At 45.1% G+C, this 19,265-nt stretch overlaps 1 protein-coding gene across 2 annotated transcripts in view; it reads left to right on the top strand.

Moving 5' to 3' along the window:
* Positions 1 to 19,265, top strand: part of ZNF423 (zinc finger protein 423) — a 358,203-nt gene that overhangs the window by 102,672 nt on the left and 236,266 nt on the right. For both annotated transcript variants that reach the window (XM_055000810.1, XM_055000809.1), the window contains exon 3: positions 4,659 to 4,859. In XM_055000810.1, the coding sequence (XP_054856785.1) occupies positions 4,659 to 4,859 (201 nt within the window). The remainder of the gene's footprint in view (positions 1 to 4,658; positions 4,860 to 19,265) is intronic.

The raw sequence follows: 19,265 nt of genomic DNA, 5'->3' as shown, positions 1-19,265 counted from the left end.
TGGATGCGCACTGTCTCTGCATCTTGGTGCCTCCAAGTGAGATCATAATATTTGAAAGCCACTTATTGGAAAGTCTTGGGTAAGTGACTTAACAGTCAACTCAATTCCATGTCTGTAAAATGAGGGGGGGAAAGTGACAGGACATTGTCGAAGACTCAGCATTTTTCTGTGTATAGTTGCTACAACATGTGGCAGAAAAAGTCAGCGTGGCGTAGTAGTTAAAGTGTCAGATTAGGATCTTGGAGACCCCGGATCAAATCCCCACTCTGCCATAGAAGCTTAATGAGTGACCAGCCGAGTGCTGGCAACCAACATGAATTTATAGAGGAAGGGATATGAAAATCGGTGTTGCTCCGGCACCACAATGTAACTTCTGGAGCAAACCTGAAAATGACGTCATTGTGTTGGGGCAATGCGCTGGAATCCCACCAAAACTGTGTGGTTAAAACCATAGAGTTTCAGGGAATGCTACAGCACAACCCCAATGTGATAATGTGACTTCTGGGTTCATGTCACAACAAGTGATGTCGCGGCGTCACACAATGCCAGTCCCCTCCCCCTTTATTTCCTATGCTGGTTAACCAAGCAGTGGCTCTTCTGCTGCCTGACTTAAAAATGAAAAAAAAAAATAGCGAGCTATCTCTGAATTGCTGTATGTACACTTTAGAAATTGCTGATAGAAATAGTTCCTGTGTATAAATTTGCCCAAATTTGGAGGTCTGTTATCATTTGGTGCCAAAAATGGTTGACTTTCAGTTTTCCATTAGCAGCGAGAGTAGGTTCAGATGGCAGATCTTTAAATTAAATTTATATACTTGGGCTCTTTTTATAGGTTTTCAGCCTTATAAAACTGGTGGGTTGGCATCCTGATTTATTAACTATCAACTCTACAGGACATGCAAGCTTTAAAGAGATTGAATCCGCCGTTAATGTTCGTGATTTGCGTCTGGAATGTGAGAATGCTCTAAAGGTGCACCCAGTAAATACGACGAAATGGAAATCGGGGATTGGAATGCAATCATTGGAGGAAAACTGGCCCTATCTTAAATGCGGCTAGTTATTAGATAGCTGCTCAGAGCTGCATAGGTTTGTTCCTTGTGTTCTTCTCTTACAATCTTTTTTTATTGAAACAAAGGAAGAATAGACTGTAAAAGCACAAATATGTAGAAAACGGGCTCTATCTTCGAAGAGGCATCAGTTTGAGTATAGATGGTTATGTGAAAAGTAGCAGGGTTTTTTTTTCCTTTCCAAATGCTTGGTCCGCTGACGAGCTTTTAACGGCTGGAGGTTTTAATAGGAAGTTTCTGTAGCTTACTGTGACAGTTGTTGAATTTGAAAATGTGGTGTTGATTTAAACATTGAGAGATCCTATGATACTCTAAAAGCTTATGCATTGATTTTTAATATTTCCATTTCTATCCAAAGGGTGTCGCGTGCTGTGACTGCTCTTCAGAAACTGCACAGTGTTTCTCTATTAGTGAATTTGTGTCAGCATACACAGTGCAGCGTGTTTTGTGAAATTCGGTTTCTGGTGGCTGGCATTAATTGAACCCTGCTGGTGCTGCATCAAAAAGTTTATACGTCTCGTGAAGTAAACCAAGCACCTTCATTTTGTTCCGACTTGACAGTGTTGCTAATTGTCTTTCCAGACTCAGGGCCAAGCTACACATGACGAATAACACTTGAACGGCAAGTGGATTGAGTGGAGGGCAAGTGAACAGGGAGAAATACACTTGCCGTTCAAGTGTCATTCGTCACGTGTAGCTTGGCCCTCAGATATGGGCAAAATTTTGATAATTGGTGGCTTTTTAAGGGGTGATAAAATGCCGGCTAGTTTGCTAAAATCCTCCTTTCCAGTTAGATACAGTTTTACTCCATGCTAGCACCACTTTAAGGGCTCTTTGTGTGGACTTCGTGGAGAGCTGGGATGGTTTCTTGAGGCTCATATACCGGCTCTAGCTCTCAGGAGGAGAACCCTGATTGTGGTGTTTCTTTAGTACAGATCCGGGGTGGGGTGGAGGTGGGATGTGTTTGCAAGTGGAGGATTCTGTCATGGCGCCATTTTTGACCTGGGGTACTCCATGCAAAGCGAGAGAGGTTGTGGAGTTAGGGTGGTGGTCTGTTTATCGGTCTTGGGTTTCCAGTGAATGTGTGATACTTCTCTTTTTACAATTACATTTTGGGGGTTTTCTTAAAGGGTAAGTGGTTAAGAGTGGCAGGGCTCTAATCTGGAGAACCGGGTTTGATTCCCCACTCCTCTGCTTGAAGCCAGCTGGGTGACCTTGGGTCAGTCACAGCTCTCTCAGAGCTCTCTCAGCCCCACCCACCTCACAGGACGTTTTGTTGTGGGGATAAGAACACACTTTGTAATCCACTTTGAGCGGGCATTGAGTTGTCCTTAATGTTGTTGTTGCTATTATTATACAAACAGTTTGGATGTTAAATATGCTTCTTTTAATGTCTTAAAGGGAAACACATATACATAGTATTGGCAGGTCCTCTTATCCCCACCCCCCGAACTTTCCTTTCTTGCTGTGTTTGTGTGCTCACGGAGCATGCATGCACTCCTGAGGTGGTGTAATGATGTCACTTCCAGGAAATGATGTCATCACGCAGGGGCCGGTAGCACTCCCATGCTCCTGGAGTGATGTGATGGCAACACTATAAGGCCATCACGCTGCTCTGGGAGCACGCCCAGAGGCCTGTTTCCCCATCTCTCCCCCCTACTGGGTGAATGGGGGGGGACAGAATGGGAGTGGGGGATCCCCTTTGGGAGACCTGTGCAAACGGGTGATATGCATTTTTTCAGGCACGCCCAGCCTTGATATGCTTGAGCTGAAACCATGAAAAATCCATTGGTCAGTTTGTGTATGCAGCACACATGGTAAATACATGTGTTGCCCCTCTTTACACAGCATGGTGATGGGGCATATTGGAAGGATCTATACATGGTTGGTAAGCTCCTGATATAGCAAATTTGTGACAACTGAAAAGGGCTATAGTTTGCAAGCTTGCTTATGGACAGACACGATCCTTGTTTCCCATATTGGGGACAATGTTTTCATTTATTTTTTGCACATGGGCAAAATCAATAATAATAAATAATAATAACATTTGATTTATGTACTGCCCTTCAGGACGACTTAACACCCACTCAGAGCAGTTTACAAAGTATGTAATTATTATCCCCACAACAATGAACACCCTCTGAAGTGGGTGGGGCTAAGAGAGTTCCTAGAAACTGTGACTGACCCAAGGTCACTCAGTTGGCTTCAAGTGGAGGAGTGGGGAATCAAACCCAGTTCTCCATATTAGAGTCCTGTGCTCTTATCCACTACACCAAATCAACAGCTGTCTATACATGTACATTCTCTGTGGTGATAGATCCAGAGGAGTTAGCTGTGTTAGTCTGTAGTAGCAAAATAGTAAAGAGTCCAGTAGCACCTTTAAGAGTAACCAACTTTACTATAGCATATGCTTTCAAGAACCACAGTTCTCTTCGTCCGATGCATCTGACTGAGGGCCAAGCTACAAGTGACGAATGACACTTGAACAGCAAGTGGATTGAGTGGAGGGCAAGTGAACAGGGAGAAATACACTTGCCATTCAAGTGTCATTTGTCACTTGTAGCTTGGCCTGAAGAGAACTGTGGTTCTCTGTGCATCTGACAAAGAGAACTATTTGACCAGTTCCTGTACTATGCATCTGACGAAGAGAACTTGATTCTCGAAATAAAATTGGTTAGTCTTAAAGGTGCTACTGGACTCTTTTTGATTTTGTAATGTGTGTGTTACGGGCTGTCAAGTCACCTCTGACCTATGGCGACCCTATGAATAAAAGACCTCCAAAACGTACTATCATTAACAGACTGCAAACTGGAGGGCGTGGCTTCTTTTATTGAGTCCAGCCATCTCATTTTAGGTCTTCCTGTTTTCCTACTGCCTTCTACTTTTGCTAGCGTGATTGACTTTTCCAGAGAATCTTGTCTTCTCATGATGTGACCAATGTACGATAGCCTCAGGGCCAAGCTACACATGACGAATGACACTTGAACGGCAAGTGTATTTCTCCCTGTTCACTTGCCCTCCACTCAATCCACTTGCCGTTCAAGTGTCATTCGTCATGTGTAGCTTGGCCCTCAGTTTTGTCATTTTAGCTTCTAGAGAGAATTCAGGCTTGATTTGCTCTAGAACCCACTTATTTGTCTTTGTGGCTGTCCATGGTATCTGCAAAACTCTCCCCCAGCACCATATTTCAAGGGAGCATCTCCAGTTAAAAGGATCAGGTAATAGATGAAAAGAAAGACCTCTCTTGGACACCTTGGATACCTGCTGCCCATCAGAGCAGACAATACGGAGGTTGGCGGACGAAAAGTCTGCCTCGTTAGAGGGCAGCTTCATGAGGAGGCAAATAAGAATTTTTGAGGCATGTGAGGGAGATAATTAATTTAATTTATTACATTTCTAACCCGCCCTCCCCGCGAATGGGCTCAGGGTAGGTAACAACATTATCAAATAACAACAATAAAAACAGTATAAATACAAAGTATAAAACTCAGTTTAAAACCATAAAAACCATAAGAATGAAGGAGCCTTAACTCATGAAGGTTGTTTCCTATAAAGTAACTTTGCACAAACTTATTCTCTTCTTGCTGGCAGGAGGCCTGGGAGGAGAGCTGGAGAATGAGACGAGGGAGATACGGGCTTTGGAAGAGCGGAACAGCATTACAAGCCAGGAAGAGAGAAATGAGGAAGATGAAGACATGGAGGATGAGTCAATTTACACCTGCGATAACTGTCAGCAGGACTTCGATTCGCTGGCAGACCTGACCGATCACAGGGCACAGAACTGTCCTGGAGGTAATGTTAAAACTAGCTTTACAATTCTGACAGGTGGTTAGCCGGGTAATTGGACATAGCAACAGCTTGAGGCCTCGAGTGAGATTAAAGAATTAATAATGTAATTTTACAGTTAATGTAATTTTATTGTGGTGCCTTGGGTAGTCTTTGTTCACTTCTTTTTAATAAAATTAAAATAAAAAGCAACTTTGGTTTTTTCCCCCCACTTACAATTCTGACAGTAATTATATTAGTTTTTTTTTAAAAAAAGACTCTTAGTGTTGTTTTTATCTTTTTATAAGCATTAAATGTCTAGCCAGTTTCCCTATCTAACTCTCCCCCTTCCCATTCTCTTACCACAATTCCATAGTTGCTCAGTGAAATTACTTTTAAACATTCAAAGTACCACGGATTGATGTAAGGTGGTTTTGAACCCCCCAGGTGAATACAGTTATTATTTCTAAGGCGAGCGTAGTTGGAAATAGGTGTGTATTTGTTTTCCAGATGTCTGAAAACTTTGATGCCATCTTCTAGAAAATTAAAATAATGCTAATGGAAGAGGTAGGGAGGGTGTCTGGGGGTTCCATAGCTATCAAGAAGGCCCGATGTGATGACCCACTGTTCTATTTCTCTAGGTGCAGGGCAGAATATCAGCCTCACACCTGGAGAGAGATGAATATTTCTCTCTTTCTACACGAGACCTCTTACATGAGGATGCTCAAGGGTAGGGAGACGCAATGTTCGCCGGGAAGCATAGTTTAAAAAGACAGAACAGACGTCTCTGTCAATTTCACCTCTCTACAGGAGGGTAGTTTAAAAACTCAGAGCCAGTAGAGATTACTCCTTAGTTTGTTAATTTCATTGTCGCCTCCTCTATGACCCTGTCAATTTCACCTCCCCTTTGGGGAGGCACAGATGAAAGTAACAAACTGTGTGAGGAGCGATCTCTGCCAGCTTTGTCTTTTTAACATTGCATCTTCCTACACGTGAGTGTCCTTTTGTAAGAGGTCTCCTGTAGAGCGAGTCTGTGTCTAGGCTGGGGGAGTAACAGTAACCCTGTTGCCTGGTGGAGAAGACATATCCTTATCTTGGGCGAGATGGCAGTCTTGCGGGAGGAGGGGTTGACTGGGAGGCAGAATTTCAGGGCTAGAGGCTACTAGGCTAGGACTGTCTCCCTCGGAGCTCAGACTGGTATCCTCATGCACACTTTGCCTGAAGCCTGAGTCCTGGACAGAATATTCGACACTCCTTGCTGGGTAGGGTTGACCGCTCTAGGTTTGGAAATTTTTTGGGGATTTCAGGGGTGGTGCCTGGAGGAGAGGTAGTCCAGTGGGGTGTGACTTCTCTTGTCAGAGCAGCATTTCCAGTCCAGTGGTAGATGTACCACTAGTGGACAGGGCTGGATCTAGGGTTGCCAGCGCCCAGGGCAACGCTCTCGGCACTGCATGATGACGTCACTTCTGTGACGTCGTCATGCGAGGAGGAGTGTGCCGCCTGCCCGGCTCGCCGCCTGCCCTGGTGTGCCACGGAGTTGGCGGAGGCAGTGGGGGTGTCCTCCGGGGCAGGCAAATGGCACGGGCAGTCTCCCAGCCACCTGCGCTGCCATTCACCTGCCCCGCAGGAGAGGGGGCGTGCGGCAAGCTGGCTGCCCCCTGTCCTGCAGGGCAGGTGAATAGCACAGGAGGCCTCCCAGCCCCCTGCGCTGCCGCTTGCACGCTCCTGGTGGCTGGCAGCTGCGCCCGATGCCCCCCCTCTTTGGCAGCACTGGGGGCAGACTACCCCCCCTGCCCCCCTGTCGATCCGCCCCTGCTAGTGGGTGCAGAACTAGTCCACGTGGGATGCATGGTTTATGTCACAATTACAACAGTCCCCATTTTTCCTGTAAAAGTGACGTGCTGTCTCCTGCCTAGACCACCTGCCATTTGTGACCTCTTGGCATCATAGCAGTAACCTTAGATGCTCAGTGTTTCCTATAATCCCCTGTTCCCTGTGCCCACCAACAAGTGTCTTTGATGTGCCACTTCCTGCCAACCGTACCTGCCAAGGGTTATTCCTTGTGCTTCTGCAATTTTTAAAAATGTTCTTAAAAATTACCATACCTGTAAATAAAGCAACAGAATGACTGTAAATGTATAAATGTTCTTCTTGGAAGAAGTGGACTTTTTGTTTCTAACATGGTATGACCCAGGTTCTTCGACAGAGTAATTGGTGGGATTTAAGATTTAAAAAGCTTGAGAACTGCTAGTAGAGAGCGTCTGTACAGAATAGCCATTCCTACTTGTATCAGACGAAGGGCCCTCGTCCCTTCAAAGCTGATACCCTGGAAATTGTGTTGATCTTTAAGGTGCTACTAAACTCGAATCTTGCTCTTCTGCTGCAGTTCAACATGGCTACCCACCTGAAACAAAATAGACTAAAAATAGGTGCAGATTCCTATGCACAAATAGAGGATAAATGAGATGCCCATGGCCCTATTTGTGAAGCACTTGCTTTGCCCATTACCGTGTGTGTTTTGAGGAGAAAAATGTGTGTGGATCCTTGCTTTCCCACTCTCTAGTGTGGCTTTTCAGTCTAGTGAATCAGGATTGCACTTGAGCGCTCATCAGAAAGCAGAGAAAGCATTGGAAACTGTATTGGAATATGTAAAGAGATGGAAAATAGTCCGTCTCTAAGTCACTAATCTACAATTTTTGTGACATTTTCCTCCTCTTTGTAAGGCCCTGTATGATAACACTTGAGTTTATAACGCACAGTATTTGGCAAGTGAGGTTTCCATGTCTCTGTTTAAAGCTGCTAAGTATCCTGTGCAGGTCCCGATCAATACAGGTATTTATTTGGGTTGATAATGTTGCAATTGCAGATAATATAATATAACTAATTACTTCCTCCGGGATGCTGAAGTTTAGAAGACCCTGCGGCTTGGGAGCCGTGCAAGATCACGGGCCATAACTCTAAAGAATAGGATAAACCACCTACTTCCTTGGAATCCCTTAGAAATTCATTATTGCACACTGAAGTTTTATAATGCATGTCAAACTGGCTGCCTTGACACTGCTTGAAGTTAACCTCTGTTTTAGCCTCACCTCTTCATCTGTTTGAGACTTCCCTTCGTTCAGAGCAAAATTTAGACCTTTCTCTTTGTCTTAAATTTGTTCTTTTTCAGATTTTGATATCCCTAACCATCAAGTTTCCTAGATACCTCTTTGATGCGTAGTGGCGGAATATTGCTACATGGGTACATGGAATTTGGGTGCATTTGCAAACATTATGAAAGTCTCTAGCCCCTGAAAAGTTTTACACAGCCCATGTACACATATATATCTGGGTTAGACATTTGTGGCACATTGGTGGCCTAAATAGGGATAAAGTGAGAACGCATTTTTATTCCTTCCCCCAGTGTGATATTCTAATGTTCTGTAATAGATGTTGCTGTAGTGAGACACATAATAGATCCTAGCCTGCGTTCAAACCCATTTAGATTCCAAAACTACTATTTTTTCCACGATTATCTGTGTTAGGATGGCACCAACAATCCAGCTTTTGTGTGCAGACAAAGCTGGGTGGAAAGGCGGCCTAAAAATGTCCTAAAAATAAAAAAAACATATTTTACACAAACTAGTAGTAAATAAACCAGGGACAAGTAACCAGAAGAGAAAATCATTATCGAGAAAGAAAACCTCTCTCCAAATTTATGGTGTCATCAATTCTTGCCTGCCTGGACTTTTTAAAACTGAGAAATACTCTTGTGTAATGCAAACATTTTTCAGCTGGAATGCGGTGGAACGAAGTTCCGGAACCTCTTGAAAATGGTCACATGGCTGGCGGCTCTGCCCCCTGATCTCCAGACAGAGAGGAGTTTAGATTGCCCTCCACACCGTGGAGATCAGGGGGCAGGGCCACCAGCCATGTGACTATTTTCTCCGAGGGCAACCCACTGAGTTCCACCACCTCTTTTTCCAGAAAAAAAGCCCTGGTGCTAACTAGCCCTTAGTGGAAGCTGTTAGCATTAAAATACCATCTTTACAACTGCTATCGAAAAAAATTAACATGTATGACATAAACTTACCTCTGAGAAAGTGGTGGTAAACAAGATTTCAGCACAAAATACTGGGTACATTATCCAGGGCTATTCAAATCTCTTTTCTAAATTTTTGTTATGTTCCTGCATCATGGGCCGTTTTCAGGTGTCTTAGTGGCTCCAGTATGTCGTGCAAAGCTCCCGCAAGGACAGCGTCTTCCTGGTGCAATTTTGCGCGAGAACCGGGAAATCGCGGCTAGAAGACGCTGTCCTTGCGGGAGTTTTGGGCAACGTCCCGGAGTTGGTACGACGTGTGAAAACGGCCTTGGTCTCCCCGTCTAACTAGCATCCTGCTTGTGAATGTGTGTGTGATGGTTCATGGACTGCTTGGATGGATTACGTGACTTTTGAATCTACTTTACACAAAATCTTAGCATTCTCTGTGTTAATTGTTCTGGAAGAACTACTGCCCCCCGGTTCCTTTCCTTCAATTCTCAGTTGGGTTAAAGTCCCCAGACAGAATCCCCACAGAAAAACAGAGAACAAGAAGAATCTATACTTTGATTAAAGCGAGTTTCAGGGTGACTACTGTATATTAATCACTCTTGTTCTTTCAGAACCTTGCTTTCCCTTCTTAGGTGATTTACAGTGAAATCCTAAGCAGAGTTACTCTGTTTAGGGGCTGGGGTCCATGAGCATTTCGTGAGGTCCACTTCTGCTGTTGAGAACTTTATGGGTTTTCTGTTTTCAAAACGTCAGCGGAGCTATGCATTAGAGCTTCCAGCTCAGAGGCGGCTGCATTTCTGAACAATGATGTAGAATAGATGCTAGACTGCAATTAAAAAGGTTTTTGCAGATGCTAATTGTAAAATGCCACATCACCTGGGCCCCGGATGTCCATTTGCAACATGGAGCGCATGTCTGCAATTTTAAATTGTCTTCTGCATGCCACCCAAAGGGAATGGCAGCTGTCTAGTTACTGTGCACAAAAAAGCAGGTACAGCCTGGTAAGAGACTTGGCTGTAATTTGAGATGCTCTTGATTTCCATCTCGCCTCTGGAACTAGACAGGGCTCAAAACAGATGAGATGGGCGAACGTTGCTGCATCCACACCACATTGGGCATTGCACTATCAAAGTGCAATAGCACTATCGGCTGGAGCTCTATCTACACCTCGGCCGATTCCACACGGCTTACCTGAAGCCGGGACGTTGCGGAACGTGCTGGAAAAAACGTGTTTTCTCACGCGAGTTTTGCGCGACATTGCCATTGCCATTTCTGCCATTGGGACCTTTTTATAATGTCCCTCAACAACTGCAGAAGGGAAGATGTTTCATCTGGCCATGGAGAAAGCCCTGCGATGGCATGGGATCTCTAATAACGACAAATAAGCTGCTGGGATCCCAATATGTTAAAATGAGAACAGCATGCAAGGGAGTTGCATAACTGAGGCGGGGATTTGGGCTTAAGTCTCTCCAGTCCTAGTCCGACGTTCGACCCACTTTTCCGCAGTGGTTCCAACCACGATAGACCTTGTTTCCATGCATTTTCTTTAAAGCTCTTACCTTGCGTCTAAGAATCCCATGCCAGTTATGCACTGTGCAAAATAATACTTCCTTCGCTTGTTCTGGACTATTGGGATCTTGTTTTGCGCAAGGCGCATGAAAGCAACTCTGTGCTCTAGCGCAGCTCTCAGGATGTAGTTCCCAGAGGAATGTACCTTTTAGTTTATACAGCTGTAGCCGTAATGACCTACGCCCCCCCCTTTATTTTTCTTTGGCTGAGACAGACTGCTGTTTTATTTGACGGAAACCAGTTCTTTCCCATTAACCTGGCTGATGTTTGTGCATTTTTTTTTTAAAAAAGGAAGTCTTTTGGAGGGGGGAAGCTATGAAACAATTCTCTTCATGTACTGAGGCTGTTTTTGAATGCGTTCAATTGGACAAAAATGTAACCACCTCCAAAGGCTATAAAGCTCCTGCTTCTTAGAAGCTCAGTTTATGGATTTGTAGGGTAGTGGTACCCAGTTTAGGGACTCAGTGGCGCAGAGTGGTAAACTGCAGTATTGCAGTCCAAGCTCTGCTCGCGACCTGAGTTCGATCCCGGCGGAAGCCGGGTTCAGGTAGCCGGCTCAAGATTGACGCAACCTTCCATCCTTCCGAGGTCGGTTAAATGAGTACCCAGTTTCCTGGGGATAAAGTGTAGATGACTGGGGAAGGCAATGGCAAACCACCCCGTAACAAAAGTCTGCCAAGAAAACGTCGTGATGCGACGTCCCACCATGGGTCAGCAATGACTCGGTGCTTGCACCTTTACTTTTACCTAGTGAAGTGGTTTAGTGTGTTAAACTAGGATCTGCAAGTCTTGTGTTCAAGCCTCTGACATTACTAGATGAGTACTGGGCCAGTCAGTCTCTCTCAGCCTACCCTACCAAAAGGTGGTTATTAGGATAAAATAAAGGAAGGAAAAAGATGTATACCTTGAGTTCTTTGGCAGATCAATGGGATGAAAATGACCTCACATCCAGGTCAGCAGAAGATCTTCAGAGAGCCCATCCCCTGTTGCCTAGGAAACTGATTGATCAGCGCCAGGCTGTTTGCAGTGACAAACTGAAATACGAACCAAATGAACTGGGCTAAAATGCATCACGGTTCGTGAGAAATGAGCTCCCATGAACCGCTGGTTCATGAACTATGAACCGGCCCAGTTTGTGACAAACTTAGGTTCGTATTTTGGTTCGTGCCTGCCTCTAGTTTGCGCTGTTAGTCGACGTGTACAGTACAGTGATGTTAAATCAAGATGGGTACTGTGTTAGTCTGTCTGTAGCAGTAGAAAAGAGCAGGAGTCCAGCAACACCTGTTAAGACTAACAGAATTTGTGGTAGGATATGAGGTTCCGTGAGTCACAGCTCACTTCTTCAGATACAGCTAGAATGTGAGTCCATCTGTCCTTATATTTTGGGAGTGGACTCACATTCTAGCTGTAGCTGAAAAAGTGAGCTGTGACTCACGAAAGCTCACACCCTACCACAAATTTTGTTAGTCTTACAGGTGTTACTGGACTCTTTTCTACTAGTACAGCGATGTTGTTTGAGTTTTTGTTTCAGACAGAAATCTTATCCTTGCTGTTGGTCCATCTGTCTGGTGGCCTCCCTCCACCTATTACATGAAACCTTTGGACTTGGAGACACCAGGGATTGAACTTGGGGCCTTCTGTATGCAAATCATGTGCTCTTTCACTGAGTTATGGCCACTCCTCAACTGGACTGCCATCAAAGGTGATATACTGCCTTGGGGGCCGTATTTGAGTGGAACAGCAGCATAGAAATGTTTTAAATAAAGATAATAAAATAGATCGGCATGTTCAAGCAATCCCTAATTATGTGGGCATTGAGGAGAAGCTAAAGGCTTTTTTTCTTGTGAGTGGGTGTAATCGACACAAAGAGCTTGTTACTCTTCAAATCTCCCGATTGTAAAGCATAAGACGAATAATGGGATTTAGTGATAGTTAACGGAATTCCAGGAAAACCTGTGCTGTGTTAGATGATTGAGTACTTAGGTCTAGGCAAGCTTAGTGACTCTGAAAATGAAATTCGTTCTGATTATTTTGTTTCCTGTCCGTTATTGAAAGGACAGAAGTACTGTTGCCTAATGGACTCCAGAAAAGCCAGCGGGTGTCACGGTATTTCATGCATCCTTGTTGCTAAGTGCCGGGGAAGTTTCAGAACTCGGTGCACACACCAAAGAATCACTAAGCGCCCCCCCCCCCACCTTCCATAGACTTGCAGCAATTTCTTTATGTCCAGATTAGTTGTCCATTGGGGCAACATGTGTATGAATGTCTCAGATATGTAGAGTGCTTGAGGTCAGGAAAGTTGTGCTTTCTCCTACATCTCTCGTGCAAGTTGGGGATGCTTTAACCCCTTTTCTCACTCTCTGCAAAAAATGGTGTCAGGCATTTAGCAGCCAGTCTGGTTAAAATCTCACCCGTGCCATAAATTTGTTAGGCTGTGTTACCCTCCTTTCCCGTGCCTGCAATACACATCTGATAAGAACACATTTGCTTTCCTAGGAACTCGCTCCCTCTGTTGAAACAGAGACTGTGTGCCCCTACATTTTAAAGAAAAGAGAGTGGTGATCAGAGGCGGGCAGCATTCAAACATCACTTTTGGCAGACACTAAGCAGAGGAGCGCACAGTCGTGACATCTTGCGCCTCGCTTCTCCTTTCTTGCATGCTCTCATTCAGACAGCATAAATGATGTATAAATGTTTGGGCTTGAGTTAGGAGGAGTTAGTTTCTTCCTCCTCATCCTATCCCACAAAACGGCATTCTAAACCAGAGTTTAGTCCAACTGTAGAGTGGTGGTTGGGGGAGAGGGGCTGAATCAGGTTAACTCGCACGCCTGCGTTTGGAGTTTTTAACTGGGATTCTCTATGTGAGAAAGGAGGGGGGTGGGAAGAATGAGGCTCGTATGCGCCTTTTTCCAATGTGACGACTGAAATGTAATCAGGGCCTTTTTCATCGTGTCACCTCTGTTGTGGAATGCCTTCCTCACAGTGGTTTTCCTGGTGCTAGATTCATTAACCCAGTAAAAACGTTGCTGCTTGCTAAGGAATTCTTGTTGATCGTATTGGCTGTGTTTTCCTTTGCCCTTGATCTTTGTGAACGTGAGGTTATAGTGTCCAACCATATATTTTTGTTCGCTGCTTTGAATTATTATTATTATTTTTTGGTAGCGGTGAAGTTTACGGCCCATTGCTGTTTTTATTTGCGTTTAGATCGTCTGTTGCTATTTTTTTCTTTCTTTTCCGTTACTGTTCATTCAACTCAATGGTCTCAAACAGCCGATTGCTATGTTTTAAAAAAATTACAGTTTTGTACTCTACCTTGAGCATTTTTATGGCAAGTGCAAAGTCTAAACAAATTAATACAGACTGACTCCACAGGAGCATTATAAGATCCTCTAAGATAGATGGATTTTTTAAAAAAAGGATTAAAAAAATTATTTTACAAAATTGATACTCTGTCTTTCTACCCTTGTAAGGGCCAACAAGGCCACTACATTAGACCAATTAATGGACGGAAGAGCTAAACAGAACTTCCCTGTTCAAAAGCAGTGGTACCTCCTGAACACCAAAGGTTGGGGGCCATACAGTGGGGAAGGGTGTAAGGTTGCCAACCTCTAGGTGGAGCCTGGAGATCTGGAATCGCACCTCATCGCCAGACGACAGAGACCAGGAAATGGCAGCTTTGGAGGAGGACTCTATGGCATTAGACTCTGCTGAGGCCCCTCCCCTGTCCTCCTCAAGCTCCGCCCCCAAATCTCCAGGGATTTCCCAACTCAGAGTTGGCAACCCTAGGAAGGTGCTAGCTTTCATGCTGTGCTTGTGCGTTTCCCAGAGGCTGGCGGTTGTCAGTGACCAGCTGGACTGAGCAGACCATTTGGCTTTCAAGTCCATAGGCTACCTAACTACCGAGTTACTGATCACCTGAATCCACTGGCTCTTTAAAGAATTACACACAGTAGGCAAACTTCAACTTTCTTTTCCTTTCCACAAACACCATAATTTTAAAACTGCTTGGAGAGGTCGGGGGGAAACCCCTTCCGAAGAAGTCTTGTCTGTCTTTCTCTGTGTTTCTGGCTAGCCAAAGCAGGAAGCATGGATATTTTGTAGTACACATTTGAATGCTTTTGCTGGAGCCTCATTAAACTTGGCTTGTTTGCAAACACAGCTGGCATGTATCTCTCACTGCGTTTCAGGCTTGGGGAAGCCAGAATGCAGCCTCCCTCCGGTGCCAGCTGGCTTGGGGGAAGCGTGCCAGCACAGCTTGGGCTTCTTCACATAGCCAGTTCCGGGGCGGCTACCAATCGCGTTTCTTCAGATGTCCCCGAAGTCTGAATAACCCGGGGCATGTCCAGATGGCCTGGAATTTTTTTTTGCCTCCAGACTGGGAATGCTGTCTCCGTGTTAGATTGTACAGATGTGTGTGGGTATCTTGGCACACGTTGGCCCTTGCCGGTCCCTGTCTCTGATGTGAGGCAGGGACTGCGTGGCAGATTTCAGCCTGGGCTCTGTAAAACAAGAGCGCTTGTGATAGAACTGTTCCTGGATTGTACTTTTTGTGGCCGAACATTTGGAAAATATAGAGGAATGTAGGCTACAACCTTTTCTATCTATCTAGTAAATTGCTATTCTGGGCCATTTCCACACGTCTTACCTTCTGCTAGAACATCGTGGAAGACAGCGTCTTCTTGTGCGAAATCGCACCAGGAAGACGCGATTTCGTGCAAAAATCCCAGATGACAGTGGCCGATTCCAGATGGCCCTCCCCATCCTGAAACGTTGCGGGTCGTCGCGCGGAAAACGCAAAATACCGTGTTTTCTCACACGAGTTTTGCGCGACGTTGCGCAAAACTCTCGCAAGAAAACACGGTATTTCGCGTTTTCCGCACGACGACCCACGACGTTTCGGGATGGGGAGGGCTGTCTGGAATCGGCCAGTGTCTTCCTGGTGCGATTTCACGCGCAAAGACGCTATCTTCCGCAATGTTCCGGCAGAAGGTAAGACGTGTGGAAACGGCCTCCAGGAAGCTCAGGGCTTCTTACATCACTCTCTGTTCTCCATTTTATCCTCAAAGCAACCCTTTGAGGTAGGCTGGGCTGAAAGTGTGCCACTGGCCCAATATCACCCAGCAAGCTTCATAGGAATTTGCACCTGTGCCTTCCTGATCTTAGCCCCGCTACACCACACTGGCTTTCTAGACACTGTCTACAACCGCCTCCCGGAGTGAAGCTCTTTATTCCCTCCCTGTACATAGTCATGAATTGCATCCATTTTCGGGAAAGCAAGAGGTGCATGACAAACCACTGAGATGCAAACTAAGCTATACTGGCTCTCTGCCCTTGGTAATCCAGTTTTTGAGACTTAAGCATGCTCTTATGGGCAGAGCCTCGCTTGGGTTCAGTTTCTTGGTGGCTCTAAAAAGATGTGATCTGGAATAAAGGTGGAAGTCTGTCGTTGATTGTGTGATTCTCTTCTCCGAGGTCCAGCCTCTGCCCCGCCAAAATAAAGTCTCAACTGTACTGGAGCTCTTTTCACAAGGTACAATGAATGCACGTACAATCCATGGACCTTGTGCACTTGTTTGTTCTTTGTATGTGCGTTGAGTAATTGCCACCGCAGTTGGAATGAAGAGGCAGACACATAATTTTGGGAACTAAAGGGCAGCAACTGGGCATCGGTGGGCAGAGCAGCCTGAAGAGGCCTGCAAGCTTTGCCCCCCTCCGCATGCCTGGATGCCTGGGAAGCATCTGCCTGCCTCCCCTCCGTCCGTGGAGGCAAAAGACGGCCCCCGGCTAAGGTGGCTGTTGCCACCTGCCGGGAGTGCTGAATTCTCCTGTTACAGTCAATGCATGTAAAGCTAAACATGTGATACAAAAACCACATGTTTATATAGGCACCTGTCCCTGGTTTTATTCGTGAAGTGAACATGTGTTGGCTCTTCCTTACAAACCGAGACAGGCGCGGTGTATGCGCATTCGCTGTAACGTGAACAGGGCTATCTCTGCATTCACACTTCTTTTTATATAAGAAGGATCAATCTTAACTGCATTCTATAGGAAGCCAAACAGCCCAAGAATGTTCCTTTTTTTAGTTTGGTCAAGCCAGATATAATATAAAAAACGGTTTCTTTCTGCATGTCCCACAGTGGCCCATAAGCCTGACTTCTTCCTGACTTTGCGATTTAAACAAGCGATTTGGAAATCTGGAAATCTGTACAAAATGCAGCAGTCGGTCTATAGACCTGACCCTGAGCAACACTCATATTTAACGCTGGTTTTAACTGCCTTCAGATTTGAGAGATTCCTCAATGACTACCTTAGGAGAGAAGTGGTGGTGGAAAGTGAGGTCAAGTCACAGCTGACTTATGGCAACCCAACAGGGTTTTCACAAGGCAAGGGATGAACAGAGGTGGTTTGCCATTGCTTGCCTCTACGTAACCACCTCGGACTTCCTTGGTGGCGTCCCATACAAGCACTGATCAGAGCCAACCATGCTTATTTATTATTTTATTTATTTCTTTTATTTAATTCAATTTATATTCCGCCCTCCCCGCATCAGCAGGCTCAGGGAGGATTACAATAGGTATAGTAATTTAAAATACATATAGCTTTAAAACCAATAAAACCACATAAATATTTAAAACATACAACAGCAGACTTCTCCAAAAACCACCACCCAACCATCTCCAAAAGTATTTAACAGGCTGGATGGTGGATACTTCTAGTAGGGGGGAAAGTTTTTCTCTAGTCGGCTGGCGGGGAGGCCCAACCAGCGTCAACCATACGCCTGGCGGAACAGCTCCATCTTGCAGGCCCGGCAGAAGGATAACAAATCCTGGTCTCTTTAGACAGAGCATTCCACCAGGTTGGACCGAAAAGGCCCTGGCTCTGGTCGATGCTAGGCAGGCCTCCCGGGGGCCAGGGACCCAAGATCAGATAAGACTGGGCTAACCCGGGCCATCCAGGTCAAGGAGAGGAGAGGGGGGGTCTTTCAAATATGCAGAAGGCTTTCCCCAGCCCCTGCTTGGAATGCCTTCCTTTCAGAAGGGAATTTTTAGTCTCAATTTGATCAGTGTCCTTTTTCTATAGTAGCTCCTGCCCAGCCTGTCGGAGGATGTTCAAATGGCATCTTCTCTGTTGAGATTCCAAAAGCCTGTGTCCCCCCCGCCTTTGAACAGGCTTTGAGTTGCATTCCTCAGTTGGCTTGTTGCTAATGGAAAGAGATGTTGTTCCCTTTTGTAGAATTTAAGCAGATTTGGGGTGAGGTGTCTGTTCTGATTAAGGGCTGTATTTTGACTGAACATTGGAACCTTCAAAATTGTATTCTACATGCGTTTCATGGTGAGGGGCTTTGTATGGATAACCAGCAAATGAAACACTGTTCCAACCAACAGCCTCTTCCCCCTTCTTTTTCTGCATTTTGAGACAGCAGATTCATCTTCCTTCTAATTTTTTTAATTGCTTCATGAATATAAAGATATTTAATCCATTCTTTAGTTTGCCTTATTTAAAGAAAGCCAAACTGTTTGGGGGGAGAAGGGTTGTGGAGGGGAGAAGTATCTGTCTTGGTGATATCATTGAGAGTTAGCCAATCAGATGTCTTGATGAGGTCATTGCAGGACAGCCAATCAGCTATATTGGTGATGTCATTGAGGGCCAGCCAATCAGCACAGCTAGCTTCTGCTTTATTTGTATGATTTTTTTAAAAGAGCTTGACTCTCTGGAGTGGAATTAATAGGTTTGGACTGAATGCATTGAGGAGGTTTCCAATACAGCCCCACTGCTCCAAACATGTCACATCTGCCTCCTCCCAAAGCATAACTCTTACCTCCCTTCCTTTGACACTTTTACAGTTTAGCCTGGCCACATCTAGGGTCTTCTTTTAACCTCTCCTCCTAGTTACCAGCCGTGCTTCTCAACATCTCGCCCACCCATGTTTGCCATGTGAGCATATTGTAATATTTCTTTAAAAAGCATTGCTTCAGTGAACCTCGTTCTCACTCCAATTACAGATCTCATAATGTTGCCCCCCCCCCCCGCTTTCCTTTTTAGTTCCAAGCGCCTTGCGTGTGATGACTAAAACAGCTGTCTGGATTTCTTTTCCAGTTCTGCGTTAGACCTTTTCCCATCCAAGCTTTGTTTCATGATTTCTACACAAGCAGCTCTTGGCGGATCGCCTCTTTCCTGGCTTAAGTTCACAACTTGCTCTTATCTTTCTTGAGACATTGGATGTGATTTTTTTTCTTTAACAAAAGGAAAAAAAAACCCAAGCCCTGTAGCAATGTTGTAATATAATAGTAAAGCTTTTACCCAGGCCGTTTCCAGACGGCTTACCTTCTGCCACTCCATGCCACAACATCGCGGCTCGTCCTGGGGCGAACGTGAAATATTGCGCGAGTTTTGCGCGATGTTGCGCGATGTTGCGCAAAACTCACGCGAGAAAACGCGGCACGAGCCGCAACATTGCGGCATGGAGCGGCAGAAGGTAAGCTGTCTGGAAACGGCCCCAGTCTCTATTTGACAATGAGATGTGATCTCTGTCTGTTCAGGTGTATCAAACTTCTGATTATTCAACTAAGATTTGGTTCCAGAATTAAAATCAGAGGCATGCTTCATTGTTATGGCCCCAAAAGGCTAAATTTTTAAATTAAGATTTACCTTTCCACCAAAGAGACTAGCCCTCTATGTTTCAGCAGGATCGACCACTCTGAAAGCAAGATCTGAGTACAAGGTTTCGAGAGTCTTTGTCAGATACTCCCTTGGTGAAGGGAGCTTTGATTCTCAGTAGCTTATACCCTGAAAATTTTGTTGGACTCAAATCTTACTCTTTTACTGCAGACCAA

Source organism: Eublepharis macularius, chromosome 16, assembly GCF_028583425.1.
Source record: "Eublepharis macularius isolate TG4126 chromosome 16, MPM_Emac_v1.0, whole genome shotgun sequence".
Taxonomy (NCBI): domain Eukaryota; kingdom Metazoa; phylum Chordata; class Lepidosauria; order Squamata; family Eublepharidae; genus Eublepharis; species Eublepharis macularius.
This window is presented reverse-complemented; position numbering and strand designations above follow the sequence as displayed.